Source organism: Medicago truncatula, chromosome 2 (assembly GCF_003473485.1).
Source record: "Medicago truncatula cultivar Jemalong A17 chromosome 2, MtrunA17r5.0-ANR, whole genome shotgun sequence".
NCBI lineage: Eukaryota > Viridiplantae > Streptophyta > Magnoliopsida > Fabales > Fabaceae > Medicago > Medicago truncatula.
In genome coordinates, this window is record NC_053043.1 from 36269883 (window position 1) to 36292242 (window position 22360).

At 32.5% G+C, this 22360-nt stretch overlaps 1 protein-coding gene and 1 long non-coding RNA gene across 3 annotated transcripts; one reads left to right on the forward strand and one right to left on the reverse strand.

Annotated features, from left to right (window-relative positions):
- Window positions 1-602: 602 nt before the first annotated feature.
- LOC25487116 (probable disease resistance protein At4g27220) lies at window positions 603-19377 on the forward strand. Its single transcript, XM_024777394.2, has 8 exons — window positions 603-735; window positions 861-945; window positions 13449-16248; window positions 16401-16682; window positions 16795-17517; window positions 17888-18710; window positions 18808-18881; window positions 19031-19377. The coding sequence occupies exons 3-7, from the start codon at window positions 13465-13467 to the stop codon at window positions 18813-18815; spliced, it is 4620 nt and encodes a 1539-aa protein (XP_024633162.2). The 5' UTR covers window positions 603-735; window positions 861-945; window positions 13449-13464; the 3' UTR covers window positions 18816-18881; window positions 19031-19377.
- LOC120578231 (uncharacterized) lies at window positions 3860-6421 on the reverse strand. 2 transcript variants are annotated; one of them, XR_005644168.1, is made up of 4 exons: window positions 6230-6421; window positions 5391-5539; window positions 4543-4674; window positions 3860-4136 (listed from the first exon to the last, which is right to left on the reverse strand). It is a non-coding gene; the product is annotated as an uncharacterized lncRNA (long non-coding RNA). The 2 variants fall into 2 exon arrangements; XR_005644167.1 differs by lacking the exons at window positions 3860-4136; window positions 4543-4674 and adding an exon at window positions 5070-5142 and having other exon boundaries at window positions 6230-6415.
- Window positions 19378-22360: the final 2983 nt, after the last annotated feature.

Consider the following 22360-nt stretch of genomic DNA (forward strand, 5'->3'; position numbering starts at 1 on the left):
ACTAATTTTTAAGAAAATATTCATATGTCCTTTATTTTTTATTGTTATAAAATAAATATTTTTAAAAAAAAATGGCAAGAGATCCATTTTTTAGAGGTCCAACACACCCTTTTTTTCTTTCTAATATTTACTTTTTGACCGGTGTTTTTTCCTTAATATACTTTAAAACAGTAAAAATAATCTTAATAAGGACATGGTACAATGAAAAGACCAAGTCTACGGTGTATTTTAATGAGAGAGAATGATTAAATAAATGTTAAAAAAAAAAATTGATGGGAGAGAATGACTAATTAGGAGAGAGATAAAACAAAGTCATTAATTAATGTCACAAAAACTCAATGTTACTCGAGAATAGAAACACATTGTTTTACAAAATGCACAAGATTTTAAATAAAATATGATGAGTGTTAATTATCTAATAATAGAAAATAAACTTGTGTACACACCCATTAAACAAACCCTTGTTTTTAAACTATATGGAAAACAGTATAAAGGGACATTTAATAACGGACAAAAAGAGTAGTGTAAAAAAGAAGACCATAAACCTTATGCATTTGCATTCTTACATGACTAACTGGCCTTAAATCGAAGTCTCCCATCAATAATAAAAAATACATGCACTTGCATCAACTTCATAAATAAACCAAGTCTACTAGCACGCAACATCAAAAACCGCACTCGCTTACACAAACAAGAGTGAGTGAGTACACTTTGATATCTCAAATTGAAGTAGAGGTAATTGTCTTTTATTTTACTGCGTTTCTAGTTTCTTTTTTCTATTTTAAATAATTTAACAATCAATTATTTCTAGTTTCTAGTACTCTGATGTTTTTAATTATTTACTACTCACGTTTCTGCAGAGCAATCTTGGTAATCACACTTACTCTCTTAAATACACACTTGTTTAGCTCTTGACATATTACCACCAGCTCAAAGTTCTATAAGGTGCCGCATTCTCATCAACATATATACTTTTTTTCTGGTTTCTCTATGTTTTGTTCTTCTTTTAATGATTTGTAAATAATAGGAGTATATTGCAGCCCTAAATAAATCTCTATATACTGCAGTGGCGTATTTGAAACTTTTATTCCTTTTTGACAAAATTTTGTTGAGTTGTTAAGGAACCATTTGTGTACTACCTCCTCCGTTCCTTTTTAATTGTCACATTTTGACATTTTACATAAACCAAGACAATCAACAATTGATACTACTTTTGATGCAATAAACTATACTTTTACTATAATGACCTTATTCATTTAATATTTCATTTCATATATTTCTCTCTCCGCAATAAATAACTAAGGACAATATTGGTAAAACAACATTTAATGTTGTATTGAACTTTGAAAATGACAGTTAAATAAGAACAAAATTTTTCTCCAAAAGTGACACTTAAAAAGGAACGTAGAGAATATTTTATTAGGTTTCTTTTCTAAATAAAAAATTATTATTAATAACTGCACGAAGCACTAAGTTGTATAGTTCAATAAATTTTAATCAACAAAGATCACAATATATTTTAATGGTGTGTTTTCAAGCATTTTTCACGGTTAAAAGATTAAAATTTAAAAACATATTTTATAGGCAAATGTTATTTCCATCTCTTTGTGTTCCTCTCCTCTAAATCACCCCAATTTAGGGGAAGCAAGTAATGGATGTAGGAGGGATTTTTCTCCACTCTTGTTCCCTCCGTAACCCCAAAGGTCCAAACCACACCGACCCTAAGATTTTGTTTGGAAGTTTGAAGGGGAGGGAAAACGAAAACTTTAAAGGGTTGGAAATATAAATGAAAAATAGTAAAATCTTTTATATTTTTTGAAAGAGTAATTTTTTAGAGAATAATAAATTAATGCTTATGATTAATATATTTTTAACTTCAAGAATATTATAACTTCCCTAAAAAAATAAAGGCTAAATTATACTATAGGTCCTTTAAGTTTGAGGTTTGTAATAAATTGGTCCATTAAATTATTTTGGTCACGCATCAGTTCTTTAATTTGGGGTTTCTAATAGATTAGTCATTTAAGTTCTTTTTGTCACACATAAGTGCTTTAAGTTTGTAAACGTTTTCAATTTAGTCATTCTGTTAAACAAAATTTTCAAATTAACCTCAATAAATTTCCAAAAAATTGCAAATTGACCCCTAATTATTTTAGAAATAGCAAATTTACCCCTCAAATTTTTCAAAAGTTATAAATTGACCCCTCAAATTTTTTGAAATTCGCAAAGTGGCCCCTATTTTCAATTTCCAAATTTGGCCACAAAAAATAAAATTTATAAAAGTTGCCCAAAAATATTACATTGACATTTTTTACAACTCTATCAAAACAAAAATATTTAGAAATGAAGACAATTTAATTTAATCATTTGAATTGCTTAGAATTCTAAATTCTTTAAAATTTCTCAATAGTCATGCAAACACACTCTTATAGTGTTTTTGGATTGGGGAATGTTTTAAGGTTGAAGGCATGTGGTGAAGGCATGAGACATAGGATTGTGTTCTTATCCTTTTAGTTGAGTGATTTAGGCCCCGTTTGGACAAACAACTTATATATTTACTTATAGCATTAGAGCTTATAACATTAGAGTTTACATCATAAGCTCTTATACTTGATAAGCTATTTATGTTTGGATATGTACACTAAAAAGTACTTACATAAATTGAAGTGTTTGGATTTGTCATTACATAAGCAATTATTGAAATTTTAAATATTTTTAATTTAACAAAAAAATCAAATACTCGAACCACAATTATCAAGATTTTTTTTGATAAAATTAATCAAGATTTAAAAAACATTATTATAATATATTAATTATAATTATAATTATAATTTTTTTTACAAGAATTATAATTATATATATATATATAGGGCATTTCAAATGAGAGCACTTTTTAAATGAGAGGGTGAGAGGAATTAATTTAGACCGTTGGATCTAAATCAACACTTCAGATTTAATTGCTCTTTAAAAAGGGTCATGGACTGTAACATCCACCTTTTCTCTTCTCCACTCTCTTCTTTCTTTGCTGCTGCTTCTTCTTCTTCATGGTTTTAATTTCATGCACTGTAACACCATCATCATAATAAAAAAAAACCCTTTTTTTTTGTTTTTTAATTCTCTCTTTCTGTGATACTTTTCTTTCTTCTCTCTATCCACAAGGTCCCTCATTGTTCTTCTGTTTCCTTTCTTTCCTCTCCCTCAATTTAGGTTTTATTTGAAAGACAAATTACAAATCATAACAGTTCTTTTGATGAAGACTACCAAATAATTACAACTGAAATTTATATAAAAGTAAACAAATTTATAGAAAAATGATTAATCTCATTTGACTTGAATCTCAATTTTAAATTAACCCATTTTCAAATTTGTTAACTCATGATTCAATTGGTGTCGGTGGGAAAGAAACCAGGTTAGGGATATCAATTACTAAGAAATGGGTCACAGAAATAAAAAAATCAGTCAATTAAGGGTACGTGAAATGGATTTTATTTGGCTGTAGAAATTCTTTCATCAAAAGCAGGAAGGAACCACTACTACAATAATGACATTTAGTAACACTTGAAAATTGTAACTAAATCAAGAAAAATGTTAGTAATTAAATTTAGTAACACCTGAACAATTGTTAGGTAAAGCCCGTGTTACCAAAGAGTTTTAGTTACATTTTATAGTACTATCCGTAACAATCAAAAAGTGTCGCAAATGTTACACTATTGTAACACTTTTTGTATAACTAGTAACAATAAAAAAGTGTTACATTTATAAATTTTAAGAAGTTGTAAAAAGTGTGGCAAAATTGTTTAGACTATAATTTTTTTAATCTACAAAAATTTTCTTTGCTTAGACTTCATTCATATTTGAATTAACATATTAGAGACAAGTTTTAATAACCAATTTGAATTACATACTCTATAAAATTTCCCCTGTCTTGCATAATGAAAATGAACTATGCACTATGCAACACATTTTGAATTACATACTAAAACGATTACAAGTTTTCATCCAATGTACCATGTACTCTATAATTATAACATAGTCACAGGTATAATTGTAGTCTATATCCCCCGTCTTCCCATGTCTTTTCCTTTCTTTCTTCTTCAAATCTTCTCACATCCTTTTATAGTATTCAACTTTTTGTTCTGCCAAAACAAACAATATAATGCATGCTTATGTGGTGGTCACATATAAACTATAACATAGTCACAGGTAGCAACATAGAAAAACTTGCAATGATATCAACAATCACAAAGCAACATACAATAGTAAAACCAAATATTGTTGAATCAAAAGATCAAAAATATACTCAGAAATGAGCAACAAAACAGAACAATCAAACAAGCTCTTTTTAATTCCTTATGTACATGTTATTTCTATAGCTAATTGTCCAATTCTTGAGTCTCCTTCCTACAAGAAGCATACCTTCTAAAAGCCCATCTAAATTAAGTATTAACAATCGAATTAAGTATTTGATGTGAATTAAGTATTAACATCTAAAGTCCAGTAATAACAATCAAATTAAGTATTAACAGTAGGAACGAAGCTAACCTTAGACCATCTTTTGAAGAGCATCAATAGCCAACGTATTTGATGTCACAAATAAAGGATTCGGGTCATTACTTTTGACACCATTGTCTGATCCGGTCACAGACCCTCGGCAATAACTCTAGTAGCAGTATCCTAAACAAAAGACACGCCTCATTGCCTTGTATCTCATAATACAATGTACACACACTCAATGAACACACATACATTCACATAGAAAATTCACAAACCTTGTCAGTCATGATTAACTAGAAAGAGCAATTTGCACATTTTGTTCAGAATTGCAGTTCATATAGTTAATTGCATTTCAACATCTAAGAAAGATAAGTACATACATTTAAGACTATTAAGTACATACAATGTGTATCTAAGAAACTCAGAAGCTTAAACCAAAGCACATCATCCATACAAACATATTTGCAACATAATTTAGTAGAAAATCCTGACAGGTAGAGCAGAAACCAAAGTGACATGATAAGGTGAGGATTCCTAGTAAAATAAAGTCAAGGATAAAACCCAATATTGAACTTTTTTCCTATGAATCTGAAGGTGAAGATTCCTTGTGTTTTTATATTGCTTCAAACATGAAAAGTTACATTTCTCCTATGCAATGGGAAGCTTATACACACATAAATCATCCAAACAACTAAACACATAAATTGCCAAGTAAACTAATCTGAAAGGTTAGCTTTCACACTGTTTGTTCAATTCTAAATTTCTCATGCCAAATTGCAGCATTATAGAACTAGTTATCATAAATGTGAAAACTATGCAAAATCCTGTCCAAGGAAACTAGCCACGGACATAAATTAACATGGACATCATACCATCAGGGCAAATAGAAAGGATACCTTTAAGTCTGCTTTTGCACTATTACAGGTTTCTAATAGCTCTAATAGCCACCCACTGTCGGAGCTGAAGCAGCAATAGTTTGGTTGTGTGTGACGGGAAACTGACCGACTTCTGTATCATCGAGGAACTAATATCCATTTCTTCAACCCTAAGTTTCCAAAATTTTAGTTAAAGTCGAATCTAAAATTTACGGATAATCGCATTCCGAACAAACAAATCTGTTCATTTTGCAAAATCGAAAAACATTTTAAGAGCATAGATGCAGGAGAATCACATTTCTGAGATTAGAGAAGTAAATAAAATTTGGTTCAAGCATTTTATCAGACAAACATTAAGCATTGTACCATAAAGGTAGATTGAAGCATTTTATCAAACAGAAAACAAGCATTGTAGCATTGTGTCAAAAAGTTTGATTGAAGCATTTTATCAAACAGAAAACAAGCATTGTAGCATTGTGTCATAAAGTTTGGTTGCAGCATTTTATCAAACACAAAACAAGCATTCTACAATGAAGCACAACAAAAGAAAAATCAAAACAATAACCAACACAATACAAAACTCACACTTCATCTCAACCATTTTTTCAACGTGACAAACCAAAGTGAAAGAAAAATAAGCAAGGAGATGCAAAACCAAAAATGAAAACAAATACATAATCGAAGATGAAATCAAATACGAAATGGAAGATGAAATGGAATGCAGAAAGATGAATTCGTATACGGAATCGAAGACGAAATCAAATAAAATCGAAGATGAATGAAAAACGAAATAGAAGTTGAAAATCAATTTCGAAATCGAAGATGAAATTGAATTCGGAATTGAAGAACTGTGAATTCACCTGTGATTGGAATCGCACATTTAGCTTTGCGGCCATGTTCGAACGTTTGCTTCTGGTTAGCTGGAACACATGGAGAGAGAGAGAGAGAGAGTGTGTGTGTGTGTTAAAAGAGTTGAAATGTTTTTTGTTTTAGTAGAATATGAATGTGTTTTGATATAAACACTACCGAAAAAGAGTGTTACTAATGCAACACTTATTAAAAAATGTTAGTAAAATCTCTATATTAGTAACTATTAAACAAGTGTTGCAATATGAATGTTACTAAAACACATATGTGTAGTAGTGAACTAACATGGCTGGAGGGCTTTGTGAAAGGCTGCAACTTTGAATTGCATCTGAGCTTTTCATTTTCTGCTGATTTGCATACTGTTTCGATATAGAAGATCAGAAGAATGATGGGGAAGGGGAAGAGGTAGCTAGTAAATATGAAGGAAGGAGACGCAAGAAAAAAGAAGAAAATAAATCATGTGTAATTAATTAAATATGGAACTTTTAATTTGAGCCACACAATTTGATCTAATGGCTATTAATGAGTCCTCTCATCTCTCACCATAAGACACTCCTCTCACTTGATACATGCTCTATATGTATATAAAAATATCAATATTTATATAAGACAAAATTAACATTACTTCATCAAAAAAGACAAAATTAACATTAGATGTGTAAATAAACTTACCATACATATATATAGAAAATACAAAATTAACATTAGAAGTGTAAATAAACTTACCATATATATAGATATTAGTGTACAGTTTGTTACCAAAAAAGACAAGTTAAGTTTATGTTTTTATTCAGTTTCATTTTGCTACGTAACAAAAAAAATAAAAAATAAATATACCTTAAAAAAAAAATTAGTTATGTGTTACTTTAGTAAGATTGTATAGAGCAATTTATGCACCGCCAAAGATAATTACCATTATAATTAAAATATATGTTTGTTTCTAAAAACAAAAAATAAAATATAAAATATATGTTTTGAAAAAGTGGATCCAGAGATAATCGAAGGAGATTACATAAATTCATAAGCTCCTTGTTAAGCCGAAGGGTAAGCTGAAAATTTAGGCTTATTAAAATATGACATAAGCAGCTTATGAAACTATGATAAACTATTTTATTTTATTTATCCAAACACTTTTAAAAAGGCTTATGGGAGTAGATAAACTCATATAAGCTTAAAATAAGCCAATCCAAACGGGGCCTTAGTATCAATGCAAATCACTTTCCCAATTCATAATTTGGATCCCGTCATAATATTATGATACGGTCATGCTATGATTATGAAGTATGATTGGATACTTGTATAAAACCATTTACACTATGAGAATTGTTGTATACACATGTTAAAGGGCTGAGAAACACTAGTAAAAGACCGAAATACCCCTTCGGTAGTTAAAGGTTGAGGAATTAAAAATCCGGCTGCAGTTAACTGCTGAGGAAAACTTCGGTAGTTAACTGTCGAAGAACTTAAAACCTGAAATTAAATAAGGAAATACACTAAGTTTTTCCTTAATTAAATTTAATTCTTTAATAAGAAAATATTTGTAATTAATTTCATTGATGTCTATCATTATTTAAGGTAGTAAAATAAAAAAATTAAAGGTAATAAAAAAATATTCTTAATCTTAACCAATATATATTCTTAATATATATTCTTTTTTTTTTCTTAATATTTATTCTTAATAGTGCTAAGATTTAACTCATAAAATTAAAAATAAATATTCAAGGTAATTAAAAAATATTCTTAATCTTAACCAATAAATATTCTTAATATTTATTTATTTTTCTTAATATTTATTCTTAATAGTGCTAAGATTTGACTCATAAAATTAAAAATAAATGAAAGAGAGAGAATTTTTTTTTTTTTTTTGAAAAGTAGGTAGCAAAGTGCTAACCTACCAAAAATATATATAAATAGGAGTGTGAACCAGTAACAAAAAAAAAAAAAAAAGAGGGGGGCCAAACCAAACCTCTCTAATGGGACACAAACCTAAAATTAGGCAAGCCTAATCTATTCCTACCAAGATATGACCTTATACACAAAGGAGGTTCATACCAAACAGTGGGATTAGCAACATTAGCACCTAGATTAGCCAAAGAGTCTGCACATTCATTACCTTCTCTAAATATATGAGATACCAAAAAATTCATTCTACTAATTACTTGCATACAATTCAACCATCTATTACGTAAATGCCAAGGAATAATAGCATTGTTTTTGAAAGCCTTAACTACCAACTCTGAATCAGTTTCCAGCCAGAGGTTTGTCCATTGGTGAGTGTTGGCTAGCTCAATAGGACGCATGGCTCCTGAAAGCTCAGCATGCAAGGAATCTCCAGGTCCAGTATTTTCTCCAAAACAGATCATGAATTCCGCTTTGTAGTTTCTGAATATTCCTCCACAAGATGATAAGATCCCATTTGTGGATCCATCAATATTACATTTTACCCAAGCTCTATGAGGAGGTTGCCAAAGAACCTTTATGATTTTTGGAGCTCTAGGAGGATGAAGGGAAACATTAAACTTCTTCAAAATGATAAAATTGGCAATGCTGGGAGAGGCAACCTTCTTAGATAGATTTCCAGAGAGTGCAACATTTGAAATGATAGAAGCAATTGAGGATCTCCATGGAATCTTCTTGCTTTGAAATCTTATTTGGTTTCTTGCAAACCAAATGCTATTAAAGATATTAATCAAGGCAGAGGTAACCACTGTCTTACATTGAGGATTCCAAGATCCATTACAAATGTTCCAAATATCATCTTTTGTTTGTAAATTTAAAGAACAGTTGAAAGTAATGTCAAACCACCTCCAAATGTGTAAGGCATAAGGACATTCTAAAAATAAATGAGAGGAGGATTCAGAGCTAACCCGACAAAGAGAGCACTTGGAAGGAATGTAACATCCCCTGGCAGTGAGGTTCTCATCAGTTGGGAGCTTATCCAACATAAACCTCTAAACAAGCAGTGATTTGGATGGAGGAATATCAGCAGACCAGATCAACTTAGCCCACTTAACTTTAGGAAAATGAGTTTGTTTAAACAAATAAGCATCTTTAACAGACAGATTCCCTTTGGAGTTGTGCTTCCAGACCAATTTATCCCTCATACAAACAATAGGAAGAGTTACATGTGTAGCAAGATTTCTCAAATTAGGGATGAGATCAGACAGGTCATCTGGGAACCGCCATCTATGGTCATAAATATAGACATTTAATTTGCATTTAATTTTATGAGTCAAATCTTAACACTATTAAGAATAAATATTAAGAAAAAAAAGAATAAATATTAAGAATATTTTTTTATTACCTTTAAAAAAAAGAATATTTTTTATTACCTTGAATAAATGATAGACATCAATGAAATTAAATACAAATAATTACAAATATTTCCTTATTAAAGAATTAAATTTAATTAAGGAAAAACTTAGTGTATTTCCTTATTTAATTTTAGGTTTTAAGTTCCTCGGCAATTAACTACCGAGGTTTTCCTCGGCAGTTAACTGTAGCCGGATTTTTAATTCTTTGACAGTTAATTACCGAAGGGGTATTTCGGTCTTTTACTAGTGTTTCTCAATCTTTTAACGTGTGTATACAACAATTCTCTTACACTATCACTGTATATAGTTATTCAGAACTTGTTTAGGATAGTAAAGTTGTTCATTGGTATGAGCGAAAACATAGAAGCGTAATGAGTAAAATTCTAACACACAGTAACAAGTGTGTCTTAGGATTCTTGGTTAAGAAATAAAAAATGGAAAATATATATTATAAGGTGTTCTAAGACTTTTTTTTTTAACAATAAAAAATGGAATATATAAGCAACTCCTCTAGCACAAGGTGTGCTAAAAGAATTACTTTACAAAAACAGAGTCAAAACAAACAACCAATACAAACCATTAAACGATGCCTAAACATTGGAAAGGACTTGAGCACCACCTATCTGTACCAAACCTAAAAACAACCTTTTTGTCTTTCAACCATGCTAAAGACATACATTTAACTTTATCTAACAACCTGAGAATAGAAGTAACAACATTATTGAAGAGTCTCTTATTACGTTCATTCCTTCAAATAGAAAGTGCATTAGGAGTTATATTCAATAATATTTTCAAGGGTTAATTAAGTTTTTGGTCCCTATAAATATCTGCAGTTTGTTTTCAGTCCCTATAATAATAAATCACACTTTTTAGTCCCTACAAAATTTTCTGTTAGTGTTTTTAGTCCCTGTTAAATTAAAATTTGTTTAATTATGCTTAAACTTCTAAATTTTTGAAAGATTTTTTACATACATGTTCATAACATCGAAAGACACTATTTTGTAATTTTTTTTAGTTTTTTAACATGTAAAACGAAAATTTGGACCTAATAATAAAATTTTAAGTTACTTTTTTGCGAAGGAACTTTGTATAATATTCTAAGTAAGTATGTAAAAAATATGTTATAAATTTAAAAATTTAAGCACAATTAAGCAAATTTTAATTTTACAAGGAGTAAAAGTATGTGTTGATCCCTGTTAAATTGAAATTTGTTTAATTATACTTAAACTTTTATATTTTTAAATGATTTTTAACAGACATGTTAAGAACGTTATTTTTTTGAAGAAACTAATAGAAATATATTAAAAAATCAGTCTCTCAAGCACAAGATGTGCCAGAGAAAACTGAGAAAGTTAATTACAATACAAAAAGGCTATGGGAGCCATAAAACAACAAGAAACAGACTTTACAAAACAGTCTGTAAACAAGGTAAAGGATTTTTTTCTCCAATAAGAATAATAAAAAACGAACAAGATGTAGTTAGCTTTCAACCACCAAAATGTTTGAAGTTTGACTCTTTCAAGTAGAACCTTTGATAGATATTTTAGCAAGTGTACTAAATACTATCGAAGTAGTAAAAATATCGTTCCCATGAGGACTGTGTTAATCTCAATTTAGCAATAACGTTAATATCTAGGATGTGTAAATTTCTTTTAGTGTCTGAGGCTGTAGTTTTGGTTTGCATAAAATTAAATAAACAGAATATAAAGATAGTTTTGGAAAAGAATAAGAGAGATGAGAGCATGTCTTTCGAATCATCTATGTTCTCCTAATTGGTATACTGCACCTATTCTTATGAATGATTTTCTAGTTTCACGATAGTTAACAAAATAGTCATAATCAATCCCTTGAGTTAAGACCCTCTTCTCAAACTACAGCCCCTAATTCCTTAGGTGGTCTAATAATCTTTGAAGGTTTTAAGAACGTTAACCTAATATCACTGATAAAGGATTATCCATTCCTAGACTAACCATGATTATTAGAACAATTCAATTCTGTCTAAGTAGAAAGCTATGGTCAGTAGTCATTCATTCTCACTAAATCATGTTTATATTTGATCAGAATATAAAAAGCATTAAGAACAATTGAATTGAATAAAAACTAGATTGTCATTCACAAAAATAAACCGATAGAGTTCCGTCGTTGCCGTCTTTACTCCTCAATTTCTCTTCCTCGTGCTACTGTTGATGTTGTTTTTCTATAACCATGTGCCTCCTAGCCGTCTCGTGATGCGTGCCTCTCTTTTCTTTCCCAATCATGATTCGGCTCCTGTGTGCCAAAACGTGAATAATTTGCAGCTCCCTTGTTGCTTCTTTATATAGGTTCATCTAACCTAGTTGCCTTTCCAATTAATCACGTTTTTCTCCCCTTGGATCAACATATCCCATTAATTAATATAGGAATTCTTAATTCCATTACTTCTTGACACCTCCTCTTTTGCTCTTTTTGATCATATTTTCTCTTGTTCTTAAAATCGTGTCACGAAATAACCATCGTGACACGTTTTAACCAATGTCGAATGAACTCATCCTACGCTCCAAATCGTGACACGTTTTCAACAATCGTGACACGAATTTGCTTTCCTCAAAATCTTCTATTTTTCTTGTTTTCTTTGTTGTTTAAACTTGTTTGTGAATTCAAAATATCATGAAAATGACACTAAAAATATTGAATGACTGACTATCATCAACCTTCAAAACAACAATTTGGTTTTGGAAAATTCTCCTGTTGCGATCTTTTCATATAGTATATAAGACCGAAATCCAAATAATAGTAAAAGCTTTCATAGAATTCTTTGAGAAACCTCTAGAGCGCAAAACTGATTAGCATGAGTATATAAATTGCCGTTGAGAACCGTAACAAAACCTAACCAATCCGATAACATAAGTCATAATCGACCATAATAATCACATTGGAAAAACAAATGATCTCTTTCCTCCTCCTTACCACATAAAGCACCACAAGAAACATTGGTAGCCTCAAGAACATTCCTCTTGCGAAGATTATCCTTTGTAGCGAGTCTATTCAGAAAGAGCCTCCAAACAAAAATATTAACTTTTAAGGGAACCGCTTTAAGCCATAAAAATTGATCAAAATCTGCAGTGATGTTAGTGTCCACCGCTGTTAAGTAAGAATAAGCTGAATGCATCGTATAAACTTGTGACGAGTGGAGTCTCCACACCCATCTATCAGACATGTCTACCAAAACAAAGTTAGTCAACCGCTCCATAGACTCCTCCACCAACTCTTCCTCCCATGGAAATAATCTCCGTCTCCACCTCCAAGCGCCCCCATCGACCCCCCATCCTAACAAAAACATCTCCCTCACCGTAACACCTTTATTTTCTGACAACTCAAAAAGTCTAGAGAAAGCCACTGCCAGCGGAACATTTAACAACCAAGAATCCTTTCAAAACATGGTGGTACTCCCATCACCTACCTTCCTGACTATGTTATCAACCAACCACGTAGACTCAACCAACCTCACACCAGCTCTAATTTGGTTTAACTGACGCCACCAAATCGACCCAACACCCTCACAAAACCGCACCCTCCCTCCAAACTCACCGTATTTCGCACGCAACACCACATTCCATAAACTTTCCTTATCCTCCAAAACCCTCCACACCCACTTTCCTAATAAAGACATATTAAACTCCCGCAATCTTTTCACACCCAAACCCCCATTCTTCTTATTCAAACAAATATTATCTCATTTAATCCAAGAAATTTTCCTAGAATCCTCACCACCACCCCAAAAAAAAGTAATAAAAATAGAATCAAGGATAGAAATGATACCTGAGGAAGCTTTGAAGAAAGAAAGGAAATAAACCGGTTGCACCTATTGCGTCATCTTCAAAGTTGATTATTTTTTGATTGTACTCCTTTCAAATGACAGCTAGCAAAGGGGTGCCATGGATTCTATCATTTCAATTGCAGCTAAAATTTCTGAATTTACGGTTGCACCTATTGGACAACAATTTGGTTACATAATATATTACAAGGGCAACCTTTTAAGGGTGACAGCCGCTATCCAAAATCTGGAGGGATTAAAAGACAGTGTGCAACACACTGTTGATGAGGCTAGACGGAATGGAGAAGAGATTGAAAATATCGTCCAGAACTGGCTGAACAAAGTAAACTACACCATTGCTGAGGCCAAGAAACTTATTGACACAGAAGGCCATGCAAAAGCTCAATGTTCCATGGGACACTTCCCTAATCTGTACACAAGGCACCAACTTAGCAAGAAGACCAAAAAGGCAATACAAGAGATTTCTGATGTCCTAGAAGAAGGAAAATTTGAGAGAATTTCTTACCGCACTGCTTCTCAAGTCACAGTCACACCGTTCGGGAGAAGTTATGAAGCCCTGGACTCTAGGACATCAATGTTGAATGAGATTATGCTGGTATTGAAGGATCCTAACATCTTCGTTATTGGGGTCTATGGGATGGGTGGAGTGGGGAAGACAACACTAGTGAAAGAGTTAGCTTGGCAAGCTGAGAATGATGGGTCGTTTAGTGCTGTAGTCATGGCTACTATCACTGATTCTCCAGATGTGGAAAAAATTCAAGGCCAAATTGCTGATGCGTTGGATCTAACTTTTAACAAGGAAACCAAAGAAGGAAGAGCAACACAATTACGGGAAAGGATAACCAAGGAGAAGAGTATTCTTGTTATTCTGGATGACATTTGGGGGAGACTTGATTTGGCAGATCTGGGGGTTCCTTTTGGTAATGATCACAAAGGATGCAAGTTGGTGGTTTCATCCAGAGATCTTAATGTCTTGAACCGTGAGATTGGCACTCAAAAAGAATTTAGACTTGAAGTTTTATTTGAGGATGATAGTTGGAAATTATTTGAGAAAATGGCAGGTGATGTTGTTCAAGAATTCAATATAAAGCCAATTGCAGAAAAAGTGGCCAAATGTTGTTCTGGTTTGCCCCTTTTGATAGTTACAGTGGCAAAGGCTTTGAGGAAAAAACATGTCTCTGCTTGGAAGGATGCCTTAAATGAATTAGAGAGATTTGATGAAGAAGGGTTGCATAAGAAAGTTTACTCTACTCTTGAATTGAGTTATAATTGTTTAGAGAATGAGGAACTAAAATTGCTATTCTTATTCATTGGTTCATCTGGAGTAAACGATGTCCACACTGGAGAACTATTTTCATGTTCATGGGGATTTGGCTTATATAAACATGCTCGCACATTGACAGATGCAAGAAACAGATGCTACAAATTAATAAATGATCTCAAGGCCTCTTCATTGTTACTTGAGTCTGAAGCCGAATTAGTTAGCATGCATGATGTTGTTAGAGAGGTGGCTAAATCAATTGCATCTAGGCTTCATCTTTTCTATGGCGTGCAAAGGTATACTGTACTGAAAAAATGGCCAAAGATAGATCGGCTTCAAAACTTAGATGCAATTGTTGTGCCTTGGTCTTATATTCACGAGCTTCCTGAAAAGTTAGATTGCCCAGAATTGAAACTACTTGTACTTCAAACTATAGGTGACCATATGAAAATTCCCGATGAGTTTTTTTCTGTGATGAGAGAACTGAAGGTTCTTGAATTATATGGGATGATGTTGACACCTTCTCCACCTCCTTCCCTCCGTCTCTTGACAAACATTCAATCATTGGCCCTTACTGGATGTGTGTTAGGTGACATTTCAATAGTTGCAGAGCTGAAAAGTTTAGAGATTCTCAGCCTTGAAAAATCTGATATTACTGACCTTCCAAAAGAAATCGGACAACTTGCTAATCTTCGGATGCTGAATCTGACAAACTGCTCTCAACTCAGATTCATTCCTGCAAATCTTATTTCAAGCTTGAAGTGCCTGGAAGAGTTGTACATGGGAAATTGTTTTATCCAATGGAACGTCAAGGGAAACAATGATGAAAGCAACAATGCAAGTCTAGAGGAGCTAAGTAATTTGTCTCATCTAACTACTTTAGACATAATGATTCAAGATGCTTCAGTTTGGCCAATGGACTTGCAGGTCTTTGAAAAACTTGAAAGATACAACATCTTTGTTGGTGATATATGGAAATGGTCTTTGTTTATGGCTGGAGGTGCATCTGAATCATCAAGAACACTTAAGCTCATGGAGAGAGGGAGTTCAAGCATTATTTTGGATCACGGATTTAACTTCTTGTTGAATTCAGCTGAGGACATGTGCCTAGCCAGATTACAGTGTGGTAGAGATGTCCTTTCAGAACTAAACACAGAAGGCTTTCCACAATTAAAGCACCTGTGCATCCAAGACAGTGCTGAACTGAAGTTCATCATTAACTCAATGAGGTGGATTCATACCTATCCTGCTTTCCTCAGCTTAGAGACTTTGGTTCTTCAAAATCTGTTTAATCTGGAAAAAATTTGTCATGGCCCAATTCCAATTCAATCTCTTACCAGATTAAAATCTATTGAAGTCAAAGGTTGTGAAAAGTTGAAGCATCTGTTTTGGTATTCCCTCGTTAGTGACCTTCCTCAACTTCTTGAAATAAAAATTTCTGATTGCAAAATGATTACAGAAATAATAGCTGTGCAAACATCGGAAGCTAATACAGAGATCAACAAGATTCTGTTCCCCAAGTTGCGTTCTCTTGAACTTGAACGTTTGCCCAGTCTCATTAGTTTCTGTTCTGTGCCTTTGACAGCTGCACAATGCACACCTTTGGCACTAATTGATAAAAAGGTAAGAATGCGATTTTACTAACAGTGAAGTATTTTTGTTTCATTAAATCCTATATCTTTCCATTATCTCACCATCTCACTTTATCTTGGTTTTTCTCTCAACATAAATTAATATTACAAATGAGATCTTTATGAGAATTTTTTTGTTAACAGGTTGGGATGCCCCATCTTGAACTCTTGGAGCTGTCTAATATCACCTCTAGGAGATTGTGGGATGACAACTTTCCAGGTCATTCTTGCATTCAAAACTTGAGGAGTTTGACGATTGACAAATGTGGTAGCATAGCTTACACATTTTCGTCCTCAGTGGCTAGAGAACTTGTAAACCTGCAATATCTTGGCATTAATAATTGCCTGATGTTGGAAGAGATATTTGTCTCCGATGGAAATTTGGGCAGTGTAACTTCAACTCAGAAACCATTTTCTGATGATGAGGTGAGCACTATCTCTAATTCTGTAATTGTTAATAACTATAGTATGATTTCCTTTTTAGGTCTGCTGCTTGTGCAATTAACCATTAAAGATCTAAGCATATTCCTGAATGTAGGTTATATTTCCAAACTTGGAGACATTGGAAATCTCCCACGTGAAACACTTGAAGTCAGTTTGGCCCAATCAACTAGCTCCAAATTCCTTCTGCAAACTAAAGCAGTTGAAAATTGAATCCTGCCATAAGTTATCAAATGTATTTCCATCTTATGTTCTTGATAAATTACAGAATCTGGAGAGATTGACTATAAGTGATTGTCCTGCACTAGAAGTAGTATTTGAAGCACAAGGTCTAAAAGCAGACGGGAGTAGACAGATGAGGCTGGATATGAAATTGAGAACTCTCACTTTGAAAAATTTACCATCGCTGAAACATATATGGAATGGGAATCCTAATGAAACCTTCAACTTTCAAAACCTCTGCCTCTTGAAAGTTACTGAATGCGACATCCTTAATCATATTTTTCCTCTCTCTGTGGCTAAAGAGCTTCAACATCTCCAAGGGATTCATATCAAAGAATGTGGCGTAGAGATTATTGTGGCTCATGATGAAATAGCAGACACAATTCCAATGTTTATTTTCCCAAAACTAACGTCTCTATGTTTTCGAGAGTTGCCACAACTTCGAAGCTTCTACCGTGTATCACATACCTTGGATTGTCCTGTATTAAAAGATGTGGATGTGTTTCATTGCGACGAACTCCCACTATTTAAGCCAAAGGCTCTAAATAACCGAGATAATGTCCCAGTTGATACACTACCCCTTCTGTCAATTGAAAAGGTACAATTTACATCTCAATACTGTGCCCTCAAATGTCATTTAGTTGCTGCTATACACAAAAAACGTCAATTTTTATAGGTGTCTAGCAATGTGTTCTTTTCTCGTTGAAAAAATAAACAAATGTGAGTGTTAGTTTCATTCCATGTTTATATGATTGTCTCTAAATATAATTTCGAAATATGAATAGAGTACAAATGCTAATATGGTTAAATAGGCAACTCTATAACTAGCGGGACTGATTAATTGGTTGACTACAATTATCACGCTTAATTATATAAAATGTGCTATTTACAACAGTCAGGAAAACGACAAGCATTATTCTTTTCTTTATATGGCTATTATCTTGAATCTGATTACGTGTGTTTCCTAGGTTGCTACCAATACAGGGGAGCTTATTCTGAATTGCAAGGATGTCACCATGTTATGCAGCGGTGAACTTAATGATGGGCCTATCTACAAAGTGAAAGCTCTTCGCTTGCGATGTTTTCATGATGAATCTGTCAAATTTTCAACTGGTTTCCTTCAAAGATTTATCAATCTCAAAAACCTTAAGGTGACATGTAGTTCCTTCACATATATATTTTCGAGTGGAAGCGAATGGACTGGACATTCTGAAACAATTATGAAGTTGGAAAGTTTAGAACTCATTAAGTTACAAAACCTCGAATTTATATGTGAAGAGAATTTTGAGGTGCACCCTGTTCTTCAAGATATTGAAAGATTGGTAGTAAATTCATGCTCTAGACTAAAGAATATATTTCCGTCGTCATTTCTATTTGAGAATTTACAGAAATTGGTGGTGGGCCATTGTGCTGGATTGGAAAGTATTATGAAACCATCAACAGCTAGAAGTTTACAAAATCTTAAAGAATTATACATACATTGTTGTGGAAAGATTGAAGAAATAGTAGCAAGTGATGATGAGAATGATGCTTCTGAGCTAATTTTTATGAAATTGGAGTTTTTGCAACTGAGTAATTTACCAACGCTAAGAAGTTTTTGCAAGGGAAAACATGGCTTCAAATTTCCACTACTGCCGAAGTTATTTGTAATAAATTGTCCCATGATGGAAACTTTCTCACATGGAGTGTTGAATGCACCTAAGCTTCGAGCAGTACATGTGAAGAGACAAGGTGAATGTCATTGGAATGGTGACATTAATACTACTATAAGAAAATTTGCTGCGAAAAAAGGTAATGTTTACCAAATTGATCATCTCCAATCATGATTCAAATGCTATTGTTTGCATTCTCACACTGTTGTTGCTTTTTCTTGTTTATGAATATCCAGAACTCTAAGGATGAATGAGTTTGTCCTCAAAATTTGAATGAAGGCTCAAGTCGATAATTCCTCGCAACCACCTGGTAATTCAGAATCAGCACATTGGGCTTTTCTTTCCGTTTTTTTTTTTTTATTATATTACATGTTCTTCAAAATTTTGTCGGTTTAATTGCCATACATATCCTTTGTCTGTGTCATTTTGACAATTGTTCTTTCTTTTTATTTTCTACAGGGTGTATCGACATGTTTTGGGTGTGAGGTTAATCGCTAATGGCACAAAGCGTTTACAACCATCATGGTGTATCGCGTTTTTGAGATTGAATGAGTGGATTTTAATGGCAGCTACTTCAGAAGTTACTATGAGTGTCGCTTTCTACATTTCTAGTTTTGTTACTATGCATTGATTTGTTCATAAGCGTTCTCCTGGATGCATGTAGAGTGTCTCTACAGAACCTACTTGTTTATTTGCTTGTCTGGTATTTTACAGCAGAATACATAACCTATGTATGAATACACTATTTGTCTCATTACTAATTTTAGTCTCGAGAGATATGCAAATATACCTGTAGTTTTAATAAAGTACTAAGCTCCCCTCTGTTTTAGCACAGTTGATCAAGGTTAGATTGAAATGGCATTGTCCCTGAATCCTTTTGTTCTGTTTGTCTCTAAGCAACAAAATGCAGAAAATAGTACACAACTCCAAAAGTGTTGTTGTATGAGTGACTAGTGTGACTTTAGGTTCATAAAAAGATAGAGAATTTTTCTATGTTTAGTGAATAATTATGATTATTATATTTTTACTTTTTGAGTCTCTTCATTTTAGAGAAATTTTGTACTATGTATGAGAAAAGAAATACCCCCATTCAAGTTTGAGGAACTAACCTTTTTTTTTAAATCCTCTCCTCCTTTTCTAAACTCGCCTTAAAGAATAAGAAAGTTGTGTTATAAAGAACGTACCTATAAAGAACGTACCATGTGTATTTGTGGCTAAGCAATATATGTTGGTGATTTCCAAAATAATGGAATCATTTTAGAACCAAAAGTTGTAACTCTTCATGGGAACCATTCATGTACATTGGAACATTATTATTTATTATTGATACTGAACCATGACATTGATTCAAGTATATATGGTTATAATCTTTGGCAAAAGGGTGCTTAATGAACCATAATATTGATTCAAGTTAAAGGGGTGTTTTCTTTCATGTGAAGAGTCATATAATGCACTATAAATGTTTGGCATTTGGGCATTAGTTGAAAACACACAACTAAACACAATTTGGACAGAATTTTGTTACATTAACAACATAATTCTTCATCATTCTCTTATTCTAAATCATCCATCAATTCTCTAATGCATGAGTGAATTGCTAGAACCATAAATCTGTAAAATACTATTAGGAGATACGCTTGGTGTGGTTGTGCAATACACGTCAAGGAACTCATAGTATCCTGAAGGGGATTCGCCGGTCATTCCTATTGCATCCAATATACATTTATTGGTGGGGGCGAATCGAACTTAAAGGTTAGTGTGGCAACCACATACGCTTTGAGTTTTCATTAAACATTTCAGGTTTCAAGTGCAGCAGCTCTTCCCAACAAACAAGATATATAACAATATATAAGAGGAGGTTAAAGCTGGTGTACATGGGCATTCTGGCAGAAGAAACCAATGCTCTTTGAACACGTGTCCACCCTCAATCCCTTGATCTGCATAAATTGTTCCACTTCAGGTGCTGCTGGGTGACTTTAGCTTTCTGCATCATTTTTATCCCTTATACATCAATTTTTTTTTTTGTCTACAAATTGGATTTTTTTTTCCAAGGATCTACAAGTTGGTTGTAATTTATATTTATATTTTCTTGCTTGCATATTTTTCTCAAGTTAAAAGAAAAGTATTATTTATCGTACCTTTTAATTTAATAGACATTTAGAGAGATAGGCATTTATATGATAAAAAGTGAGTATTAATTTTTTATTTCATGTGTGTCGCTCTCCAAATAAAAAATATCTATTATGGATAAAGTTATTTTCATTTTTGTTATATGTAGATATATATTTAAGTTTTACAACTTATGTTCTTAACAAGAGAAAGTTTTACAATTTATGCTCATGAAAATCATGGTAGCTAATGTTAAATTTGATAGAGATTTGTGGCAGATATTCTTGGATACTGTATCTGTAAACAAGAAGATCAAAAGGTACACTTTAAGAACATATGGGTACTATGGCCCACGTCCACTTTATAAAAGCAAATGAGAAGCTGTAAATAAGTGGAATGAAATCTGTGTTATAAAGAAAGAAAAGTTGAATGAAATTTGACTTGAAGACTTCGAATATGCATGATGCATCTGTATATGAATGAATCATTTTAGTATGAATAATGTGGCTGCGGAACCACTCAAAAGCTATATATGCTAAAAAAAATAATTTAGAAGACAACAAGCACTTCATGAGATTAATTAAATCACATTTTACTTTTGATTACTTGATGTGCATAAGACAAGTGTTTCTCTCTATGAATACACTACTAATGACATATGAGTGAAAATTCATGCAATTTGTGAAGAACCTCAAAAATGGAATGGAATAAAAGTATATTTCATTCTTTGCCTTTTTATTTAGAATAAAAAAAACATTTTTCAAGTACTCTATTATTTTAAGAAATTTATATTTTCTCCATAATTTATGTAACTTTTTTATATGATGAGAGACCCGCATAAATTTCAACAAAAAGAGAGAAAAATAATAATATGTTATTGACACCAGTGACCTAATATGCAAAAAAAACATTGACACTAGTGACAAATTTTAATGTAAGTTTGGATTGATAGTGAATTTGACAAAATTATATTATGTTATGATGAAAAAAGATATTCATTTTGTAGGATAAGTATACCAATTCTACAATTAAACCCATACCCAATAAATGACATGGTCAAGATTTATTAAGCAAATATAAAACCATATGATCAATAATTGAAGTCCAAAAAGCATTGAGTGTGGATTAATTAAAGAATGTTAATCAATGGGTCACCCTTTGTCTCTCACACATGTATCACAAAGTCTCACACGTAAAAACAACACTCACCTAATTAAAAATTAAAAATGCAGTGCCATTAGCATTTTTTAAAAAGACACCATCACTTTTCTTTCCTAGTTCCACACACATGCATAAACAAATACAAATTCAAACACCCTTTCTTCTCTTTTCACCAGTGTTGTGAAAACCGGACCAACCGGTTCAAACAAAAACCGACCGGTTGGTGGTTAGTTCAACAATGGTCGGTCCATTGTCCTAAAAAAAATCGGATCAAATCAGTTTGAACTATGTTGAACCACGATTCAACCGCTATTGGCTTAATATTGTTATTAGTATTTTTTTAATATTTATTTTCTAATCGTCTAGTTTCACCTGTGGTTAAATTAGTTGAACCATGACGTAAATGTTATAGGTTTAATCTATGGTAAGATTTTGACAACACTACTTCTCACCTTAGAGGGAAAGAAAACTCTTAAAACAAAAAGAAAGCATGAAAAGCAAAAGCAAAAGAAACCATTC